The 23,070-nt window shown below is 35.0% G+C and overlaps 4 protein-coding genes and 1 long non-coding RNA gene across 6 annotated transcripts; all 5 read left to right on the forward strand.

Moving 5' to 3' along the window:
* The first annotated feature begins 6,498 nt into the window (after nucleotides 1-6,498).
* Nucleotides 6,499-9,394, forward strand: LOC140818363 (glycerate dehydrogenase). The gene is made up of 13 exons (XM_073178295.1): nucleotides 6,499-6,801; nucleotides 6,910-6,993; nucleotides 7,117-7,257; nucleotides 7,498-7,619; nucleotides 7,691-7,772; nucleotides 7,854-7,926; nucleotides 8,007-8,098; nucleotides 8,214-8,288; nucleotides 8,450-8,557; nucleotides 8,676-8,753; nucleotides 8,840-8,884; nucleotides 8,969-9,083; nucleotides 9,164-9,394. Exons 1-13 carry the CDS (start codon nucleotides 6,679-6,681, stop codon nucleotides 9,184-9,186), a joined length of 1,161 nt encoding a protein of 386 aa, XP_073034396.1. The 5' UTR covers nucleotides 6,499-6,678; the 3' UTR covers nucleotides 9,187-9,394.
* Nucleotides 9,395-10,617: 1,223 nt separating this feature from the next.
* LOC140818197 (SKP1-like protein 1A) lies at nucleotides 10,618-11,850 on the forward strand. Of its 2 annotated transcripts, XM_073178082.1 has the most exons (3): nucleotides 10,618-11,016; nucleotides 11,059-11,115; nucleotides 11,482-11,850. In XM_073178082.1, the coding sequence occupies exons 1-3, from the start codon at nucleotides 10,780-10,782 to the stop codon at nucleotides 11,653-11,655; spliced, it is 468 nt and encodes a 155-aa protein (XP_073034183.1). In that variant the 5' UTR covers nucleotides 10,618-10,779; the 3' UTR covers nucleotides 11,656-11,850. The 2 variants fall into 2 exon arrangements, with proteins under 2 accessions (XP_073034183.1, XP_073034182.1); XM_073178081.1 differs by having other exon boundaries at nucleotides 10,618-11,115; nucleotides 11,482-11,841.
* A 1,321-nt stretch (nucleotides 11,851-13,171) lies between these two features.
* Nucleotides 13,172-16,060, forward strand: LOC140818714 (glycine cleavage system H protein 2, mitochondrial-like). The gene is made up of 3 exons (XM_073178757.1): nucleotides 13,172-13,369; nucleotides 14,363-14,622; nucleotides 15,745-16,060. Exons 1-3 carry the CDS (start codon nucleotides 13,294-13,296, stop codon nucleotides 15,871-15,873), a joined length of 465 nt encoding a protein of 154 aa, XP_073034858.1. The 5' UTR covers nucleotides 13,172-13,293; the 3' UTR covers nucleotides 15,874-16,060.
* Nucleotides 16,061-17,770: 1,710 nt separating this feature from the next.
* Nucleotides 17,771-19,319, forward strand: LOC140817728 (aquaporin PIP2-7-like). The gene is made up of 4 exons (XM_073177477.1): nucleotides 17,771-18,219; nucleotides 18,351-18,646; nucleotides 18,746-18,886; nucleotides 18,978-19,319. Exons 1-4 carry the CDS (start codon nucleotides 17,931-17,933, stop codon nucleotides 19,095-19,097), a joined length of 846 nt encoding a protein of 281 aa, XP_073033578.1. The 5' UTR covers nucleotides 17,771-17,930; the 3' UTR covers nucleotides 19,098-19,319.
* A 1,748-nt stretch (nucleotides 19,320-21,067) lies between these two features.
* Nucleotides 21,068-22,370, forward strand: LOC140818553 (uncharacterized). The gene is made up of 3 exons (XR_012114998.1): nucleotides 21,068-21,170; nucleotides 21,308-21,417; nucleotides 21,607-22,370. It is a non-coding gene; the product is annotated as an uncharacterized lncRNA (long non-coding RNA).
* Nucleotides 22,371-23,070: the final 700 nt, after the last annotated feature.

Below are 23,070 nucleotides of genomic sequence, written 5' to 3' on the forward strand. Positions count from 1 at the left end.
TCATTTGAGCTAGGGATGCGTGCTGCTGAAAACAATATCTTGAATCCCCTAACTGAATATTCAAACCTAATATTTATAGGAGAATACCTGACTTTTGATAGACTTATCTTCCATTTAGACTAAAGATGAACCAAGAATAGTGAGCTCACTTATGAGATATCATTTATGTATATATATTAAAAGTGAAGCAAGGGTGGCCACTTCAGTAGTTCATGTAGATTATTATAATACACATAAAAAAGTTTTTGACTTTGTAAAGTAAAGGGGTGAAAAAGGGCACTAATTGCTTCTAGACGTGAGTTGGTAAGACTGGCTCCGGAGAGTGGATGGTGGCATATGCAAAAAATGATTTTTCTATATTGATATTTATTATGTTGTAATAAAACAAATTAATCTTTAAATCATCGATATCGATATATACGGTATTAATATTTATTAAATTATAAAAAATTCATATAATCTAATCATATTAAAATAGATTGAGAAATATTCTCGAAAGAGGATGATCATGGTTTGATTAGATTTTGCAAGCGCATTTAAGATATTATAAAATGGTAAAAACAATAATTATGTAAATTAAAAATATATCCAACAATATATTTATTCATATGTATACATTACTCATTCATAAAACTGCTTATGCTTTAGACAAAAATTTGTGTGAGACGGTCTTATGGGTCGTGTCTGTGAGACAGATCTCTTATTTGAGTCATCCATGAAAAAGTATTACTTTTTTATGCTAAAAGTATTACTTTTTATTGTGAATATGGGTAGGGTTGACCCGTCTCACAAATTAAGATCCGTGAGACGGTCTCACATGAGACCCACTCTAATTTGGCAAAAACTTGTGTGAAACGGTTTCACGGGTCGAATTTGTGAGACGGATCTCTTATTTGGGTTATCCATGAAAAAGTATACTTTTTTATGCTAAGGATATTATTTTTTATTGTGAATATGGGTAAGGTTGACCCGTCTCACAGATTGTATCCGTAAGACGGTCTCACATGAGACCCAATCCAATAATTTGTACGTTTGTTGGTTTAGGTCCACTAACATTTCAATTTTTTTCTTAGCACAAAAAATTCATAATTTTGGCTATTCATGGTTCATCTATCATCAAAAGATTTATTTTTTTTTTCGGAAAACATTGATTAAACAGTGGTTAAAGCTAAAGTTGCCTAAAATTATGGGTTTCTTGATTTTGAAGGGAAACAATTTATTTGAAAGCAAACTAACATAAAAAAAAAAAAATTCGAACAAATCAAACAAAATTTACAAGTTCTATGTATTTCATCAGAACCATTCAATAAATGTGACACCGAAACGTGCTTTAACAATCATGTAATCAACGTTTTTTTGGTGCAGATTGAATATTTCGGTGGTAGCGGACCAAAATAGCTTAGAGTGAGTCTCATGTGAGACCGTCTTACGGATCATAATCTGTGAGACGGGTCAACCCTACCCATATTCACAATAAAAGTTAATACTTTTAGCATAAAAAGTAATACTTTTTTATGGGTGACCCAAATAAGAGATCCGTCTCACAAATACGACCTGTGAGACCGTCTCACATAAGTTTTTGCCAATAGCTTAAATCCATATAACATGCACATATACAAGGTGTATGATATATCTTTGACTCTTTTTTCCTCATCCAAGATTCGAATCAACTTCATTAATTAAAATATTATCATCCTAACCATCCGAAAATCTTCCTCATCCGGCAGATGAACCAAATATGCACCAGAAAATGATTCAACATGGTCCGGATTGAATAATCTACAGATGTCTTATTACGAACCGCGAAAATTAACTCAATATCTAGGCTCGAAAAAGAAAAATACAGCACGTAACTAAATATGATATGGTCCGGATCGGATAGTATTTTGTACGAAGCAGATATACAAGTAAAAATTTCATTGTGTGTTTGTTTGATAAGGTTTAACCTAAAATACGATAATGAATATGGATCATCGGATGTAACTAACATCTTTAAAATGGGTCCCTACGGTATCAAAATCAAAAGGCAGAACAAAAAAAATACTCAGATTGAAGATAGAAAAGGTGGTGGTGTTTCCAAGAGATTAGGGTAAAGTCCAAATGACATTAGTTATGGTTTATTAGTGAGAAGGTAGTTGAAGAATCACATTATTAATATAAAGTAAAATGGATTTCAAACGATACTATAATTGGATGAATTTGAAATATATCATAATTAACGTGAGATAGTGTGTAAACAAATAATGATAAATTTGAAGTTTACGATCTGTCTTGTATAAACAATAAAAATATATTTGAAATTAAACACAATCTAAATGAAATTGTGGGTATATATATTTTGTAAAAATAATAATTCTAATTATCGGTTACTTTATGTAGTAGGGTCTTCTAGAAGATAAGTAGGTTGAGCACAAGGAAAAATAACAAAAGAAAAAAAACACGAGTTTGGTTGTGGTTGTGTGCGGGCTTAATTTGGTTTACCTTCCTCTTTCACTTTTTCTTTTTCCCGCAATACTTGGGGTGTAACATAAGTTTGAGTAGGTCTTACGTGAGACCGTCTCACTGATCATAATCTGTAAAAACGGGTCAACCCTATCCATATTCACAATAAAAAGTAATACTCTTAGCATAAAAAATTATACTTTTGCATGAATAACCCAAATAAGAGATCTGTCTCACAAATTCGATCCGTGAGACCGTCTCACACAAGTTTTTGCCCATAAGTTGAGGGGAAGTAGGAGGGCAAGCTTTTCTTGTTCTTAGTTTCGTTGGAGAAGAGGGGATAGTTATGAAAATGGACTTGGTCAATTATTTTTTTTTTAAAAAATTAATATCTTCAAGTGTATTCAAATACACCGTAGATGGTCATTTTTTAAAATAATGGTTGAGGTAACAAAATTACCAGTTGTAGAGTGTGTTGTTTAAATAACTTTTTTCTTTTAAAAATAAAATTTATGTGTAGGACTGTTGGTTATTGATGAAGTGGGACTTGGAGAAGAAACTAAAGAACAAGAATGGATGTCCACTTGTTTGAATTTAATGACTTTGTTTTTACCTAAGTCCTAACCTTCCCATTTTCCAAATGCCACGCTCCAAATCCGGCTCCATCACTTTGTGTTGAATGACACTTGATACCCTTGAATGACCCATCATGATTAGGTCCAACTCAGACTTTAGATCTCTAACCCATTATTAACCAAAAAAAGTGGTTCCTGACAAGACTCATGTATTATCTTATAAATATCAATTTTGAGTGTCTAATTCATTCATTCATTATATTGACTTTGAGCAGCACTTTTAGTTACTTTCTTATTCTATTTTCAGTATTTGACTTGAGCATCGGAAGGACTACGCCGTGATACCTTTCCGGTCCCCTTCTAACGGTCTCCTTTGTGACTTCAGCCTAGAGTAAATATGCATTCGGACTAGTCTCACCTACTTGAATCGAACCCTATATTTTATGTGAGTATCAACAACATTTTATCTTCTTTTCAATGTTTACCATACTTAGGTTAAGTTTTCTACACAAAAATTCTCGAGTAACATGAGTGTATGAAAAAATATTATTTTTTATGTCAGAAATATTACTTTTATTGTAAATATAAGCAGAGTTGACATGTCTCACAAAAAAAGATCCATGAGATCGTTTTGCAAAAAAACATAATAAAATTTATATGTAATGAGCTACTCCTCATATTGAACATCTAAACTATAATTGATCCAAATATGTGAGGATTATGTATTACCGAAATCATTAATTATAACTTATGAAGAATGCCTTTGGTATGTTAAACTCGACCTGATTTATTCGGGTTAGCTAAATTTGATATTGAAATAAATAAATTTAAAAAAAAACAAACAAACAAAAAGCAGAAAGAAGACAAGAAGTGGAAGTCCAAAATTCACAGCATGTGTTGGTTTCTTCATTTTTTTAACAATGAACTTTTTGAAATTTGTTTTCACTCAAAAAATTGTTATATTCAAGTACAATAATTGACACCCCTATCTATCACCCGCACATAATTTCAAAGTTGTTCACATTTTCTCAAATCACGTTCAACTTTCTCACCTTCAGATCTATTTTAAAAGAATAATAAATGGGCCAACGATGTTTTTTTTAAAAAAATAACCAAACAAAAATAAAAAAAATTGGAATTGTCGGAAAAACTTACGGTGCATGAAGCGACGTCCAACTCATGGGCCTGTGTGCTTTGGTAAAGAAAAGACTCGTCGGTGGGGCCGTACAACAACTTTTTTAAAGAGTAAATAGACGATCTCACGAATCTTTATTAGTGAGACAGTTCAACTCTGTTGATATTCACAATAAAAAGTAATACTTTATCATGGATGAACCAAATAAGAGATCCGTCTAACAAAATAGACGTGTGAGACCATCTCACACAAATTTTTGTCATTTTTAAAATATTGATTCAATTAGTTCATCTGATTCAATGAGCCGGTTAGATCAAAACATTATTATATATATATAATAAAATATATAATAAATAATATATTTTAAATTTTATACATTTTATATATCTATATAAATAATAAAAAATATATATTTCAATGTTTAAAATACCAAATAAGCAGCCATAAATACTTTCAGGCGAAAAGTGAAAAACACGAGAGCAATAGATCGAAGAAGCCATAATGTTTCTCTTATTTATAGACTTTCTCTCTCCTAGAGTTTATCTCCACAAAGAAACTTATTGCACAAGGAAAGTAAGAGTTTAATTAGGAACAAACTTCTTTTGAATATTGATAACATATCATGATAATATTTACACAATTATCTCATTATCTAGAAAGACAAAATCATATTTAAATATTCAAAATCATATCAACGAGAAAAAATTGATCTTGGAAAATAAATTTGATACGGAAATTATCCCTTATGAGCAGCCAAGAATTTAACGACGAAGAAGTGAAGAAATGGAAAGTAAAAGAGTAGGTATCATTAAGGCAGCAGATATCTATCATCCAAGAACACAACCAGCAGCTTGAAATGTCTCTTGGAAACGCAAACTACAAAAATTGGAGTGGGCTGTATTTGAATGTGATACTAAAATCTTGTTGTTGGATTTGAGCTCTATAAAAGATCTTGTTCTGCTTGAGCATATTCGAGCGGAACAGTCAAGAATTTTACGACAAAGAGAAGAAATGAAACTTAAAAGAGTGGGTGATGCTTTTGGAGATACAGCAAATAAGCCAGTCCATGCTGCTCAGCAACTCACTGCGAATGAGGCTCATACCCTGCAGCTGGACTTGCAGTTTTGGCTGCATTTTGGAAACTAGCAAAAGCCGGTGATACGAGAGCTAGATTGCTGATAATAATATTACCGCCCCAACATTATAAATCTGCCTTGCATTGAGACCGATAATCACAGGTCAAACAAAACTGTTAGAAAATATCTCGGATGACTACGAATGTTTACTTAATCTCATTACCTTATCAACATAGTTAAACTCGTTCAGTCATGCATTGCCTGAGAGCTAGAATAATTTCCATGTAGGATGGTTTCTGTCACTAGTTTAACATTTTCATTAGAAAGCTCAAAGCTGAATGGAATATAAATCTGTTTATCTTCCAAATTTATTTTGCCATGAACATTGTAAAGACAATATTGCCTGCATTTTGGAGACCAGCCCGCCTCTACTTTTAAGTTCTAATAATCCAATATGTAACATAATGCTAAGTTAATAGTAACAAAATCAGTTGATTTCCAATTAATTCACAACCATGATTCAAGACGACTAAAGAATTTGCTAGACTGAATGCCGAGATCCACATTCGTCCTTAATTTCTTCATTTGGGAAACAAATATTTCATTCTGAACTCTTAAAAGCAGAATCAACTTCGAACAGAAGCCGAAATGATCAAGACACTGAAACAAAAGACCTGTACACAAGCAAGAAAAATATAATGTAATACAACTTCCACAGCATGGACACCTCCTGCTGTAGCGAATATTTCCGAGAGATTAGCTTTAGAATACGTGGCTTCGTAAGCAACCTATAAGTTGAATCCACAGATAATGACAAATTTTCACGGGATTTAGACGAAAGAAAAGACGGGTCGTGAAGACTGCAAGATATGGAGCTGACCCAGACAGGCTCGTGGTGCCGCAAGCCGCAACAAAGGAAATGAAGCTGAAGGAAAACTCAATCTTAGAGACAAATTACGTTAGTCAGGTTAAACGTATTGGCCAAACTCTGAACGACACTTTCGTCCAAAAAAATGTTGATAAAGAGAATCAAACTCACTTCTCTACCAATTCAGACATGAGCTATATATATATTATTATAACTTGAAAAGTTTCAAGAGCAGGAGTGCTAAATTTGTCATTTAACAAGAAGATAGCTTCCCATCCCTCAATGGCCACCCAATAGATGTATTATCTATTGCCAAATGAGAGGTCCAAATATTCTTCCAATTCAACAATAATCTAGTGTTGCACCACTTACCTTGACCATGTGTCCTCCCACCAATAAAATCAAACTTCTATAACTTATAACACGTTCTTGATTGTATATGGAATGACTTATGATGCACCCCGCCGCAGCAAATCAAGATTTGTTTAAAAATTTGCCTCCTCCAATGCTGCACCATGAGATTACTGATAAACATTGAAAACTGCAAGCACACATTCTAGTGTGAAAATCATCTTCAAACAAATGTCAAAGCCTCTGCAAATTGAAGTCCACAATCCGAGTGGAAAATACAGAGTTATCAGCACCAAACCCATGCCCGGAACCCGATGGATCAATCTCTTGATCGAACAAGATTGTCGTCTTGAAGTAATTTTCTTTGTCAAGAAAAGTCACCTTTCATTCAAACTTAGTTTTCGGAACCTCGGATTGATTTCTACAATGATTCTTGTGTTTTCTTAACTTTCTGTGCGACAGATATGCACACAGAAGAAAACCATATTGTCTGTTGAAGACATCCTTGCTTTGATCGGTGACAAATGTGATGGAGTCATTGGGCAGGTTGATACACACATGTAGCCTTTCGTTGCTCTATTCGAATCAATGGATTTTGGGAACCAAAGCTTTAATTTTTTTTCACCCTGGTTGTGTTTGCTTTAGTACATTTTTATGTGTCTCTTACAGTTAACTGAGGACTGGGGGGAGACACTATTTTCAGCATTGAGCAGAGCAGGAGGAAAAGCATTTAGCAACATGGCTGTGGGGTACAATAATGTTGATGTGAATGCTGCTACTAAATATGGTGTTGCTGTTGGAAATACACCTGTAAGTTTATGTAGTTTTTGTTTCGTTTGTTTGATTGTGTATACCGTGATTTGTATAGCGGTATACATGTGGAAGAACAATTGCTTCGAGTGTGTGACTTCTTGTATAAATATATGCCTGTTGACTGGTTATCAGTGTGAACATTTCATCTGATGCGAATGAAAAATTTGTTCTTCTGTGAGAAAATACAAATGTGTAGTCGACATGTTCTTAATTTTAAAGGCGGACTGTTTTACGTAGGGAGTACTCACAGAGACCACAGCTGAGTTAGCTGCTTCACTTTCATTAGCTGCTGCAAGAAGAATTGTTGAAGCGGATGAGTTCATGAGGGCAGGATTATACGATGGATGGCTTCCTCATCTGTATGATATTCAATCAACTTTTAATACTTCTTGGCCAAAGCAGCAATATAATTCGGACATTTTCTATAAAGATTTGTAGGAAATTTACTCAAAGGACAGACAGTTGGAGTTATTGGAGCAGGTCGAATAGGATCTGCTTATGCTAGAATGATGGTAATCATGTACAAATTTTGTATTTTATTCAACTAAACTGAAGTGCTATTGGTACTGCATCATACTGATTATCTGTAATAGGTTGAAGGGTTTAAAATGAACCTGATTTACTATGACCTCTACCAATCCACTCGTCTCGAAAAGTTCGTCACAGGTACGCACGCGCTCATCAATACAAGTGATGCAGTTACAGTCCTATTCATTATCAGATACTTATTTACTTTGAAATTGCAGCTTATGGGAACTTCTTGAAAGCCAATGGTGAAGAGCCTGTAACTTGGAAAAGGGCCACTTCGATGGATGAGGTTCTTCGAGAGGCTGATGTGGTAAACTTTGTCCTAGTAAAACTTTGATTCATGTGCAACTTTTATTTCATTTCTCAATAGTTCACTGGGCCTTTGATTGTTCAAGTTCTGTGATTCAACATTCGATACTTTGCAGATAAGTCTGCATCCGATCCTTGATAAAACAACTTATCATTTAGTCAATAAAGAAAGGCTTTCAAAGATGAAGAAGGTAATATATATATAAAATACATGCCTTCAACTGATAAAATACCATAGCCTATGGTGAACATAAATTTTTTTTGTAGGGACGGCTGATATTACATGAAATTTGATTATTTTTTCATTCGCTGTGATTTCTATAGCCTCGTACTTATGCCAATCTTTATGTAGGAAGCAATATTAATAAACTGCAGCAGGGGGCCTGTTATCGATGAGGTAGCTCTAGTGGAGCATTTGAAGGCGAATCCTATGTTTAGAGTTGGTCTTGATGTGTTTGAGGTGACTGCATATTTCTTCCTCCATCTTCCGAGACCTTACAGCACTACATTAAAACGACAAATCTGCGATAAAACAACGTGTTTTTTTTTATATATACTTGTTTTTGTTTATTCAATAGGATGAGCCATACATGAAACCTGGGCTTGCAGAAATGAAGAATGCAGTTATTGTTCCTCACATAGCCTCTGCTTCTAAGGTAACATTTTCTTTGATTTTCTTCCCCACCTGAAACCCTTTGAAAACCACGTCCATCACTACTTAAATTTCTACTCTCACGTGCAGTGGACTCGCGAAGGAATGGCTACGCTGGCTGCTCTAAACGTTCTGGTACTCGAGACATAAATCAAAGCACAGCCATTATCAAGGCCTAAAATTTTATTTGGCAATCTTTTTTCTTGGTTCACATTACAGGGAAAAATAAAAGGATATCCAGTTTGGTCGAATCCCAACAGCGTGGAGGCGTTTCTTGACGAGAAATCAACTCCGCCTGCTGCATGCCCGAGCATTGTCAATTCAAAAGCTATAGGTAAATTATCTGCCGTTGAAGCACACTAGAATTCTTGATGGTCTTTCTTTCCTAATCGTGGCTTCGTTAACTGTTCGCAGGCGTACCGATTTCGAAGCTGTAAACATTGATATGCAGCCCGCAAGAATCCTATGTATCTCGTACAAAGCACATAAACATGGAGGAAGCTCCCAGTTTTTACTGTACTACAGCTAACACTTCAGTTCTTTTGATTTGAGAAAAGAAATATAGAAATTGGAGCGCGGAATGCAAACTATTGAATATTGAATTTTACAAAATTGTCTAGCTCAACTTAAAAAAATATACACGAACTTTGTGAGTAAGTCTCACCGGTTAATTTTGTGACACGGATTTCTACCTCACTCAACTAATGACAAATTTTGTTTTTTATATCAAAAATATTATTTTTCATATTAATTTTTAGATGGATTGACCCGTCTCACAAGATATCAAGTCAAAAAATAATATTTTTTCGTTTAATAAAAAAATTCAATATTACATTAAAAGTTATAATTTATCTATAGCGACCGCTTCTTTTCAAAATTCAAAATTTCACAAATTATTTATTCAAAATTCAACATGAGTTTGATTTCTCGTATCAACACTTTCTCGAAATGAGCCTATCAAACATGATTTGCCATGTCTAATGTAGTATATCTAACTTACATAATTTGAAGTATGTTGTGAGCCTGAGAGTCTACCACAAATAGCAGTAACATGTTACATTGTCATTTAAAAAATTACAAACTACAACATCGTATAAAAACTAACTAAATTCCAATAAATAATGACAAAAACTTGTGTGAGACGGTATCACGAGTCGTATTTTGTAAGACAGATCTCTTATTTTGGTCGTCATGAAAAAATATTACTTTTTCTACTGAGAGCATTACTTTTTATTGTGAATATTGGTAGGGTTGACCCGTCTCACCAAAGATCTACTCTAAAATAATAAAATAATTACCCATAAAGAACCTATTGTAAAACCAAACAATACGGAGAGTGACACTAATGAAATTTAAGAAAAGATGTATTTTTTAAAAAAAAAAATAGGTTGAAAAAAAGAAGAAAATTAAGAAAAAGTAGAAGGTTGTGTAAATATTATGCACAACAATGTCAAGACTTGAAGATTCGGATAAAAAATTTAAAAGATTGAGGTCGGAAAGAAAAATCCAAATCTAAGGATCAAATTACATATAACTTCAATATTTTTCAAATTTTATCTATATTTTAAGTTAATTAGATGATAATACATATTTAAAAATATAATCTTTTTTTATAAATGCAACAAACGTTTGGATCTAACAATATATTAATACGAGTTTGATTATTTATGACTTAATGTAAAATTATATACAAAATCAAAGATTTTAGATAGATTCTGACACGTTGGATAATTTATAATTTAAATTTTATGTTGTAATAAATTCAAAGAGTTTGTCTCATGTGAGACCGTCTCACGGATAATACCCAAATAAGAGATTGTCTCACACCAATTTTTGACAAGTTTAAATGTAGTTCCTAATCATATTGTTTATTATCAAACGTTTCCTGTTGAAACTGGGGGACGCGACTTATCCGAAAGAATGGCGTCTCAGTTTTTCTATGAATACACATGGAGAGGAGTTGGTTCCGTCTTCTGCTGTAAAATATCTTTGATTCTATTAGGTTCAAAGTTTGGAAATTCGAAACAATCATGTCTTCCGCGGACGCCTCGAAGAAGACGATCATGCTGAAGAGTTCGGATGGGGACACGTTCGAGGTGGAGGAGTTGGTGGCAATGGAGTCGCTGACCATACGGAATATTATTGAAGATGACTGTGCCGATGCCGTCATCCCCCTTCCCAACGTCACCTCCAAGATATTGACGAAGGTGATCGAGTACTGCAAGCGCCACGTGCAAGCTGAGTCCGAGGCCGACGCTGCTGATGGCGTGACGATGGCCGCGGACAAATTACCCGGCGATGTGTTGGAGAAGTTCGATACGGAGTTTGTGGATGTGGATCAGGACACGCTGTTTGATCTCATATTGGTAATCCAATCTCTCTGGCACTCTGTGATTGATACAAATTCTAAGATCAAGTGTCCTTGACTTTCAGACACTTATAAGATATGATGTCATAAGCGCGGTGAAAAGACTCGGGAGACCTTGAAAGTTGCAGCAAATTAATATCTATGGAAGAGATTGATTCTTGCAGAATTGTTCTATTTTAAACAATCACTGTTTTTCCTCTCACATTTACTGATGGGGAAAGGATTGTGAGATATTGTTGTAATTCATGAAGTAGGGATGTGTTTTGCTTTTGAAGTTGGATTTTACTCATTTCGATTGGTGATTGGTGTTGCTAGAATATTTTGGTACTTACCTATTTGTTATTTCAATTATCTTTATTTTCAGGCCGCCAACTACTTGAACATTAGGAACTTGCTTGATCTCACATGCCAAACTGTTGCAGACACGATCAAAGGGAAGTCCGTAGAGGAAGTCCGCAAGCTGTTCAACATCATAAACGACTACACCCCGGCGGAGGAAGAAGAAGTTCGCAAGGAGAATGCATGGGCATTCGAGTGACTTTTGCGCTTTGATATTCATACTTTATTAGTCTTTTTTTAAAGCCTTTATTACTATTTTTTTTAAAAAAAGTATTGACTTAAGTAAATATGTGGGATTATGTTCTTTGACATTTCTTTTTAGTTGAATTGGTGATTCGGTTCTATTTAATATTTGTTTGCTCAGTCTCAGTCAACAATTTCTGTTTGATAAAACACTTGATCGACTTTCGCTCTTTGGATCTCACTCTATCCACTAAATAAAATCCTAAAATTTATTCAAATTGATACGTGTTTGTTCAAACTCATGCCCACACCCTCTATTAAAACCTATTGCCGGGGCTGATTTTAAAGCTAATGGAACTATGACTTGTCACATGTATGGGAGGGGCCTTTGACTATCTTTTATTTGTTTTCAACTCTTTCATATTACCAAAGTTTTTTCGAGATCTTGTGTTCAAGTATTGGGAGAAGCCAAAAAAACCATTTTTCAGGATTGAGATATTCTATGAGTGACGGTACAAGCATGTGTTAGAGCTCATGTTGGACCATCCCAACGATCTATGACCAATAATGGTGCATGGATCTGGAACGAGGCCTATATTAATTCAGTTTAATGACCCATAATCGTTACGCGTCTTTTTTTAAAGCTAATGTAACTATGACTTGTCGCGTGTTTGGGGGACATTGACGATCTTTTATTTGTTTTCAACACTTCCATATTAACCAAGTTTCTTCGAGATCCTGAGTTCAAATGTTGGGGGAGGCGAAAAAACAACTTTTCTTGATTGAGATATTCTGTTAGTGACGGTGCAAACATGTGTTAGAGCTCATGCTGGACTATCTTAACGATCTATGATCAATAGTGATGTATGGATATGGAACGATCCTTTATTTGTATTTTTCAACACTTCCATATTAACAAAGTTTTTCTCAGCTCATAGTTCATCTTAAAAATCTTTCTATGAACTTTTATTTAAAATAAATCCAAAACGGTACAAATTTTTATTGGTTTTACTCCAAAAACATCCTTACCACAATTTATGAATTGCTTTGAGTTATCGAATAAAATACTATGATTTCAAATTTATATATAATATATTCAAATTTATTGGACCGTGCTATGATTCCATTATTTTTTAATATAAAACAAGTAATGTTCAAATCAAATTGAAAATTACTTATTTATTTTACACCACCTAATTTAGATGGCACCATTTCTAAATTTAGGCGAACCATTGTTTTATGTGATTTAAGAATTGATATTTTGTGATAGGGTATCACGAATTTTTATACGAGTTAACCATATCGATATTCACAATAAAAAAATAATACTCTTAGCATAAAAAATAATATCTTTTCATGGATGATCCAAATAAGATATCCGTTTCACAAAATACGACCCATAAAACCGTCTCATACAAATTTTTTTTCTGATTTAAATAACATCCATATATATATATAATATTTCAACTTTACCACTGATTTAACTAATAACATAAAATATAAATCATAATTAAATCTTGAATTCGAGAGCTTGACAAACAATTGCCACTTGCCCTACCAAGCCTTTTCATCTTTCGATCGATCACGGCTTACCAACTTGTAGTCCCCCTACACTGAGAAAGCAAACACGAACGGTGGTGGGTTTTGTTTGAACATGGCGTCTAAGTTGTGGGCGACGAGAGCTGCTTCGTACCTTAGGATCTCTGTTTCCTACCGAGCTTTTGCCACTGGTACGTTTATCTATATTTGGTTTCTTGTTTTTGCTGGTTTCTGGATCTGTCTTTTCGGCAGTATGGATCTTTTTAATGGGTTTTTTCTATTCCAGCGCACCTTTTGATCTGCGATTATTGGTTTTGAAGATCTGATCTGTCGGATTGGAGTTCATGGCTGGTTTTGTTTTTGTTATGAATGTTTGTCTGCGTGTGTTTTCTCTTCTTCTTTGTGCATTTTTGAATTAACGAATATCTTAGGAATTATGTTAACGTTCTTGAGAACGATAAATAGTTGCGGTGGGATTCTACATTGTTATTTAACATGTCAACGTGGTTTGAAACTGATCTGCCTTTTACGTGACAAAAATGAAGGAATTTGCTGTTACAAACTCACCCTTTGAATATTTGATACATTTATTACACTGCTAACACATTTGTGACTAGTTTTGATGTGTTTGAATGCTAAAACGAGTATAATTGACCCATTCGAAATGGTGAAACGAACGGAGTGGTATGATGTGGAAAGGACAATGCTCGTTATGGAAATTGCTTCATCTTCTTCCGAATCATAAATTTCCTGCTCCAATATTTGTGATTCGCGTCACATGGTCCTTGTATGTTAGCTTGTACCAAATAGCCTCAATCTGCGATGTATAGTACTATATTAGGACACTGGCATGAGTCAGCATTAGTCACACGACAACGAAAGTTGATTGTTCGGGAGCAATGGTTATCAATATGGTCGTTTGTTGTTGCTTACATAGTACATCAATGGAACAATGTAAAGTGACACAATATACTGGAAATATATTAACTTTTAAACTGAATCAAGTATGGTTGAATTTGTTTACAAACCTGTTTTGTTCATTCATGAAGGCAAATATTGGAAATATATTAACTTGCCTTGATCTGGATTCTGTATATCTTATTTGATCTATCATGTTCGTGAAATTTGTCAAGGTTTTGTTAATATGATATCTATCACCAAGACCTCTCCTTTGACTTCTGCAGTCATAAAGGATCTAAAGTATGCCGATTCTCATGAATGGGTGAAAGTGGAAGGCAATTCTGCTACCATAGGCATTACTGATCATGCCCAAGATCACTTGGGGGATGTTGTATATGTCGAACTACCTGAAACAGGTGCTGAAGTGAAGCAAGGTGCAAGTTTTGGTGCAGTTGAAAGCGTCAAGGCAACTAGCGACATCAACTCTCCTATTTCAGGGAAAGTGGTTGAAGTTAACACAGAGCTCAATGGTTCTCCTGGTCTGGTGAGTGGTCCTGCCATCAAATTGCGATTTTGTCCTTTCCATCAATTGGCATGTGGCGGTCGCAACCCTTAAGTAATTTCTTTTTCTTTTTGTCATTTTGTTTATACCGATAGTATGTCCAATGCTTCAACTTGCGATATTATGGAAGGGTGAAAGAAATGGAGACTGGGGAAGAAAATTCATCAAAAAATAAAAACAACAACAAAAGTAATATTAACAAAAGAGGAAGGACTAAGAAGCAAGATGCCCTTGTAGATTTAGCACCGACCTTATCGTGTTACATTGTTGGTTGCTTGGGTTTGAGTTTGCTTTGAACTTTGAAGTCCCCGTGGTCCAAAATAAAGTATTTATACATTTGGTTGCTATGGCTGTTGTGAATAATCAAGAATACTAATCAGAGTGTACCACAGACAATATTTTAATGTGATTGATATATTGTGTTTTTTTTATTGTCTTTATTTCTATTATTTTAGTACCACCTCCGATGATGTTTATTGTGCAGAAAGGTGTTATCTTGAGAATCAGTGACACAATGATACAATCTCAGACTCAAGAATATTTCAACTACTCAATTTTGATAATTTTCTCAAGTTTCGATAATTCATATCCAAATAATTATTACCAATAAAGTCAAAAGTTAATATGGCACTTCCTGTTCTTTTCACATCAGTTATTTATTTGTGTTAGTTATCTTGTAAAGAGGATTAGTCAGCTAGAATTCATTGCACAAAAGCTGTTTGAATAGATGAGTTTTGCAATGCTTAAAGGCTGCATATTCGGGCCGAGTGACAGTGCCAAAAGACTTCTTTTTGTTATATGGTTCCGTCTTCAGAGTTTTTAGTTAGTGTTTTCATAGTTGGATCATGATTTTATTTAGTAGAATATAACTGATGGTAAAGAGATTTATAGTAGGTAAGTAAGAGAATCATAAGCTAAATCTGCTGCTCAAGAGTCAAGACCTTTATCTTTGCTATATTCTGATTGATGCCGATCAAATCTATACTCGATTGTCTTGCGCTCTTTGGAAAACAAGACGATACCACTGACACGGACTTTAGTGCCCGTTTATGGTGCTTGTCCCCATTAATATTCTCACTAACTGTGTTGAATTCTGCATTAAAGATCAATGCTAGCCCGTACGAGAAAGGATGGATCATAAAGGTAGAGATAAGCGAAGGCGATGAAGTGAACAACCTAATGGGCCATGATCATTACACCAAGTTTTGCGAAGAAGAAGATGCCAAACACTGATGGAGGAGAAGTCCTGTGATTCATTGGAAAAATCATCTCTTTTTTCGAAAAAATAGTACTAAAGAGCTCGAGGATGAAGCAGTTTTGTGAAGCTCTGATTTCTTTTTCATTTTACTTGACACATTGAAGTTCTTGGTGACGTTTTGATTGAGTTTAAGAATAAATTTTCTCGTGGCTGATCCTATTAGTTGACGAAAATTTTCATATATAAGGATTTTCTAGTCTATTCAAGTATCCTATCTGCATAAATCAAGGTGTGTGTGTGTGTGTATTTAAAGATTTTCTTTAAAGTTTTTGTTTCAAATCGGTTTTTCAAAGTTGACGTCGTAGTTTCATTTGAATGCACAAAATTTGAAGGCCTAAATAAAATTTTCTCAACTTGGATTTTCTCCCCACACAGAGATTTATATCATCAGTTAGTAAAAGTAAAGTAGAGTTGTCACCAAATCAGCTGATCGGTTTTTATTCCATCTTGTATCAATATCAGACGAAATTTCGAATTCGAAATCTTATTATGACAAAAAAATAGTCTTTCTGATATCAAGATTAGACTACAAACAAAATAAAACCTGGATTTTCCAAAGTTTGAACTTTTAGAATATGACGAAAATATAGGTAGAGAAACCTTCATTTATTTCAAAATATTTGAAATTTAAAGTGGACTATCCAATCCAAGGAATCCAACTTTAATTTACCTACGTATTTAAAAAAATAGCATGAGGACAATGATAAAAGACGTTGGACCCGACAGCACAGCACCCTTTTACGATGATTAATGACACCGAATAAAGTATTCGTTAGTGCTCAAAGATAATTGAGTGAATTTCACGTGACACCGTCTCACGGATCGTAATCTGTGAGATGGGTCAACTCTACCCATATTCACAATAAAAAGTAATATTTTTAGCATAAAAAGTAATATTTTTTTATGTGTGACCCAAATAAGAGATCCGTCTTACAGATACAACCCGTGAGACCGTCTCACACAAGTTTTTGCAAGATAAGTATGCTGGTGGTTTTCCCATTTACTAACGCTTATTCGCATATTATAATGTTACTTACATACACATACATATATTCAAATCAATGTTTCTCTTAGCTGATGTTTCTTATAATTATTTTTAGACTCGAGATTTCGTTCAAAACTTGACATCGTAATCTATGTTAATTTTATTTGATGTAGTGTTTCTTATAATTATTTTTAAACTCGAGATTTCGTTTTAAATTTGATATAGTAACCTATGTTAATTTTATTTGATGTAGTGTGTCATACGTAAAGTAATGATTATGTTAAAAACGTGGAAATAATAATTTAAAATATTTTAAAAGTGAAAACGAGGAATAATTTGCTGTTTTTTCACGTTTTTAATAATTAATAATTGTGCTGAATTATTTTTTCAAAAAAAATTAATAAATTTAAAATAAAAACATATTCTAAAATTATTTGCTAAATTGTTAAAAAAAAACTACAAAATACCACGTAAGTTGGGTAAATCATTTTTTTGCAAATTCAATACAACAAGCTTGGCTGAGAAAGTATTTAGAGAGAAAATTGAACTTATGATTGTTTTATTATGAGCAGATATCTTGTGAGACGGTCTCACGAATCTTTATCTGTGAGTCAGGTCAATTCTACCGATATTCAAAATAAAAAGTAATACTCTTAGCATAAAAAGTAATATTTTTCCATGGATAACCCAAATAAAAAATCAATCTCACAAAAAACGACTCGAGAGATCGTCATGGAGGGATATGTTTTGAAAAGAAGAGATGTAGCCGTTGGTTATAGGCCATACTTTTCACAGCGCAGCACACAACAAAGATTATTAGCTCTCACGTGGTCTCGCTGTCTTTTACACCAAACTTTTCCTACTTTTTACCAAACTACCCCCCCTTTATGCTGCCATTTTCTCCTGCTCTATTTAGTTCCACACTCACTGCCATTTCAAGGATTCTGTATTCACCCCAAAACCTGAGAATTGCGTACATTCGAGTTGGAAAAAGGAAGAGATTAGCTACAGAACTTCCCTTTTTTTGGTGTAGGAGAGTAAGAAAGGATGACGAAGGAAGTTGGTGAAGAAGGGCATGTGCCAAGGAAGGATTACGTGGACCCGCCGCCGGCGCCGCTGCTTGACATGGCGGAGCTGAAGCTGTGGTCCTTTTACAGGGCGCTCATCGCTGAGTTCATCGCCACCATGCTCTTCCTCTACGTCACGGTTGCTACTGTGATCGGCCACAAGAAGCTCAGCGCCGCCGACCAATGCGACGGCGTTGGGATCCTTGGGATCGCATGGGCATTTGGTGGCATGATCTTCATCCTCGTGTACTGCACCGCTGGAATATCAGGTAAATCCTGCAGCAGGAGATTTTGCAAGATTCTTTACGTGCTTGGTTAATTTGTTTTCCCAGCAGCTCCGGTAGTAGTAGTACTACTGTTTCACCACTTCACTTGATTTTTCTCTCTACTGTTTTCCCAGGTGGCCACATTAACCCAGCGGTGACATTCGGACTGTTTCTGGCAAGAAAAGTGTCCTTAATCAGAGCCGTAGCCTACATGGTGGCGCAGTGTTTAGGCGCCATTTCTGGCGTTGGGCTAGTGAAAGCCTTTATGAAGAGCTACTACAATAGACTCGGCGGCGGCGCTAACTTTGTTGTGCATGGCTACAACAAGGGAACTGCTCTGGGTGCAGAGATAATCGGAACCTTTGTGCTTGTTTACACTGTTTTCTCCGCCACCGACCCCAAAAGGAGTGCACGTGATTCCCACGTCCCCGTAAGAACCGGAAACATGTTTCCATCCACCATCTTCCGTGGTTTAATTACATGTTTTATCAAGATTTTTGAATATCGTATTATATTTGATCATTTATAGGTCTTGGCTCCTCTTCCCATCGGATTTGCAGTTTTCATGGTCCATTTGGCTACCATACCCATCACCGGAACCGGCATCAACCCAGCTAGGAGCTTAGGCGCTGCTGTCATTTACAACAACAAACAAATATGGGATGACCAGGTGAATCTTTCTCACAGAATCAATCACGATCCACTTTCATTAATAATATATAATTTTGAAAAAATCACGAACCGGTTTTGGATGGATGCAGTGGATTTTCTGGGTTGGACCATTTGTGGGAGCATTAGCAGCAGCTGTATACCACCAATACATCCTTAGAGCCGCCGCCATTAAAGCTTTGGGATCCTTCAGGAGCAACCCCACCAACTAATCGATCAGCTTTGAAATCATTCTTAATTCTCTGTTGCCTCGTCAAGAAATCAAGAAGAGTTCTTTATTTTACCTTTTTTTTCCTATTTATGTTTCATTTTGTATGAATCTTGAAATCTCTCTTCTTTTAATTATTATTAATATTAATTTGAATGCAACTGGGGGTGGTGTAGGGGTGATATTTATTACCGCTACTTTCGCTTCTGTCGTACATATTTTTCCTCGACTCTTCATTATTATCAATTCTTATTATGATTTACATGAATGTCCTTTAACAAATTATTACAATAATATAATTATTATATTAATTAGTTTGATCATCTTCCGACATGTTTTTTCTCAATCATTATAATTCGGATTATGGAAACCTTAGTTTTTAATTGTGGTTATTATCTTTATCTTCGTCCCGTTGATAGAAAGTTTAATTTAGTTCAAACTAAGTGTTAATTATCCCACATCGGTTAGATAAAAAACTTGGAGTTGTATATATGGACTTGGACAATATTCCTCCTTGAGCTAGCTTTTGTGTTGAGTTAGGTCCAAGTCCAATCTTAACATGGTATCAGAGCCCGAGTTCCACCGCTATGTGTTGGACAGCTAGCTTTTGGGATTGAGTTAGGTCCAAGTCCAATCTTAACACTAAAGTAACCAATTATGGAAAAAATATTAAGAAAATATCTACAAATACGTTAAGAACAACGAAATTATTGGACTTCTTTAGTTTACATAGAAATAAAATTATCTATTTACCATTTTAGAATTTTATGTCGATCATTATTTATTAAATTACAAATTCTTTGAGCTAAATAGAGGGCGAGCTTATATATTTGTAAGAAAAATTATATTTTTGGTCTTGTATGTAACACAATATATCTAACGATAACGTACAGAAATTTTTCGTATGAAACCAGTGAACAATATGATAAAAAAAATATAGTAGAACAAAGTTTTAAATAAACCAAACCGAGACATGTACAAAGTATACACATTGTCCTCAAAACAGATTTATCCCCTCCGGTATGAATTTCAAGATGAACTTGAATGCCCGGCGCAAGGGTGCAAATCCTTTGACCAATTATTCTTACATTTTCATAAAGTGTAACTCAATATAAGCTCACTAATGCTATTATTATTTTCCTATTTGGGACAATCTCACTTATCATCGATCTACTCATAAAGACCTTGCTAGTCCAATATTCCATTCAAAATGAAAAAGTCCGATAGGCTAATGCTTTGAGTCCAATAATGTATATTTGTTTCGATTTTGGCTCTTTATATTATCAATTTTCTGTTTTGGTGATGTACCTCAATGACACTTCCATGCCACATCGAAAAAAATTACTAAAATTGTAAAAAAGACTATTTTTTTTATTTTTCCAATGTAAAAGCTGATATATTCCCTGAAAAAATTTGGTGGGGAGCGAATTGCTTGCCTACTTTTGACTAAAGTCCAAAAAACGAAGAAAGCAAAATGAAAGGGAAGGAATTGGGGGAAACTGCACAGGGGTCGAGTGGGAGTGTTTACCAATGTTCATGTGATACGCGCTGGCAAACTGCCTGTGTGTGCTGACTTTCACGAGGGCTGTCCTCTCAATGCGTGAATCTTGAGTCATATTTCACTTTCTCAAATGGATGGATCCAAGAATATGAGTTTGAGAGGTTCGAGCTCTATATAATAAGTTATATATTATTAAAAAAAATTATATTATATTGTTCAACGAAGTGTGCTATACGAGATTATAATAGAATTTACATCTATATGTTTAGGCTACGTTTGGTACGTAGGATGAGATTAATAATTGGGAGATAATAGTAGTGATAATAACATGTGGTAGCTGGACATTTAGTACTACTCTTGAAACCGTATTTTTGTTTGGTTCAATTTATTTTCTGAGGATAAGTATTATTATAATAATTACATGTCCAATTCTACCCTTGAACACTGTGGAGTTGACGTTTCATCTTTCTCCCCCCATTCACAGATCTATCCACTAAACGCTCACTCGACGGTGCGTCTTCACTTACCTCACACATCTTCTCTCCTACGGAAGTAGATCCGCCGACGGAAGTTAAGGTGCTGGTGTAACAAGTAGTTGCCTTTCAAATTTTTTATTTTTTATTTCTGCGATGTGTTGTATATGTGAAGAAGAACATTATTGGGGTTCTCCTTTCGGTTGTTTAGTTTGGATGCCTTCCTGCTTCGTACAACAGAAATTTTTTCGAAAGTCGAACGTTGATTAACGGTGTACACCCTAGAAGTTTGGGTGAAACGATAAATTTCAGTGACGAAGGCTGCAGCCGTTGTGAACCTATCTTAGATGGTGAGTGACTGCTTTATTTCATTTACTTTTTCTCTGCATCCACGTTAATGTAATGAATAAATTATATGTTGTATGATTTCCTAACTTGTTATCTTTCGTAACTCCATCAAGACTTTATTAATCTCACTGAATCATTTTTCGCATACATATTTCGTTCGAAATTTGTAGTAATTACTCTCGTAACTGCAGACCAAAACGTACGTGGTGTTCGTGGGAAGGAAGGTTGGAGTGTACGACAGCTGGCCTGAGGCCAATGCCCAAGTTAATCGTTTTCCAGGTGCTTGTTACAAATCTTATGAAAGTAGAGAAGCTGCGGAGGATGCCTTCAATTGCTCAGTCACACAACCGGTCGAGGTTACAAATTTGAATGCGTCCAGTAGCTCCACCTGTAATACAGGTGAACAAAGTGGTGTGAGGCAAAAACAAAGTAACAAATTATCAGATCTATTGAAAGAATTATCAGATTTAGGTGTTGAGAATCGGAAAATAGGACTGAAAATGGAGAAGCTGTCCGAGGAGATAGGAAAGTTGTTGGAGGATTTGGAAATCAATTCTAGGACATAGATAAATGTGGGACTGAAGCTCGTTTCCATTGGTAAAAGTTATTGTTTCAATGTTAATTTTAGCATTTAATTGCCCTGTCGTTAACAAAACAGAGAAGTAAACTATATGTCAATTTCTTGCCTACTGCACCTTCGTTGAATGTAGAAGAAGGACAAATAATAGTATGGGACAAGGTACTCGGACGCAGGTATGACAAGCTTTTTCTCGTTGCTCCAACATTCAAACAAAAGAATTTTCACGCTTCTGTGCAAGTCTAATAAGTTGGGTAAAGTATTTACTATTGTGTATTTGTTAATTTCAGGTCCACGCTTCAGCAAACTATGTTCTTAATTTAGTATTTATGTGGTAAGTGATCGCTTTACTTAACAATTTCTGTTCAAAACTTGTGTGTTCTTCAGAGACGTACTCATGTACCAAAAATGATAATTATGTGGCTGAGTTAGGACGTGATGTACATTTATTGCTGTGAATTTAATTTTTTATTTATTACTTGCACAGTATTCGTGCCAGTATAAGTGGTAGGTTTTCACCTAGTACAGATTTGCATGATTAGAAAATCTAGGACATGCAGCTTATTGATTACAAGTTGTTGGAGAACTCTGGTCATTAACTTCTTCTTTCTGGTATAAAGCATGGTCACTATGTGAAATCCTCTAGTGAACTCAACAGCATACGGTCTTCCAGTAGGTGGTCCATAATGGCTTTACGTTGGCGACATGGGTCCGAGGAAACTGTAACCAGCCAGTACAAGGTACCTATCATTGATCTAATTTCTGATGATGAAAAAGTTGTGTGCAGCGAACAGCAAGTTGGAGGTAGTGAACCGAAGTTGGTAACTCCTGAGACAGTTCGAGCTGTGTACGACAATGGTAGGAAGAAGCAGAAGTTGTGTCACAAAGCTTGTGTGGACGACAAAGTGCATCAATTTGACGATGCAGAAACGAAAGAAGCTGTCAATTTGAAGGTTGGAGTGAACATTGAGTCCAAAGAAAAACAAAAGAAATCAAAAGACCCTACATATAAGACGATTGATGTTGTGGACCTTTCATCGGATGAGTCCAGCGGTTGAAGTATTTGTTAAACTATTAT

The sequence above is a fragment of the Primulina eburnea genome, chromosome 17, assembly GCF_022965805.1.
Source record: "Primulina eburnea isolate SZY01 chromosome 17, ASM2296580v1, whole genome shotgun sequence".
Lineage (NCBI taxonomy): Eukaryota > Viridiplantae > Streptophyta > Magnoliopsida > Lamiales > Gesneriaceae > Primulina > Primulina eburnea.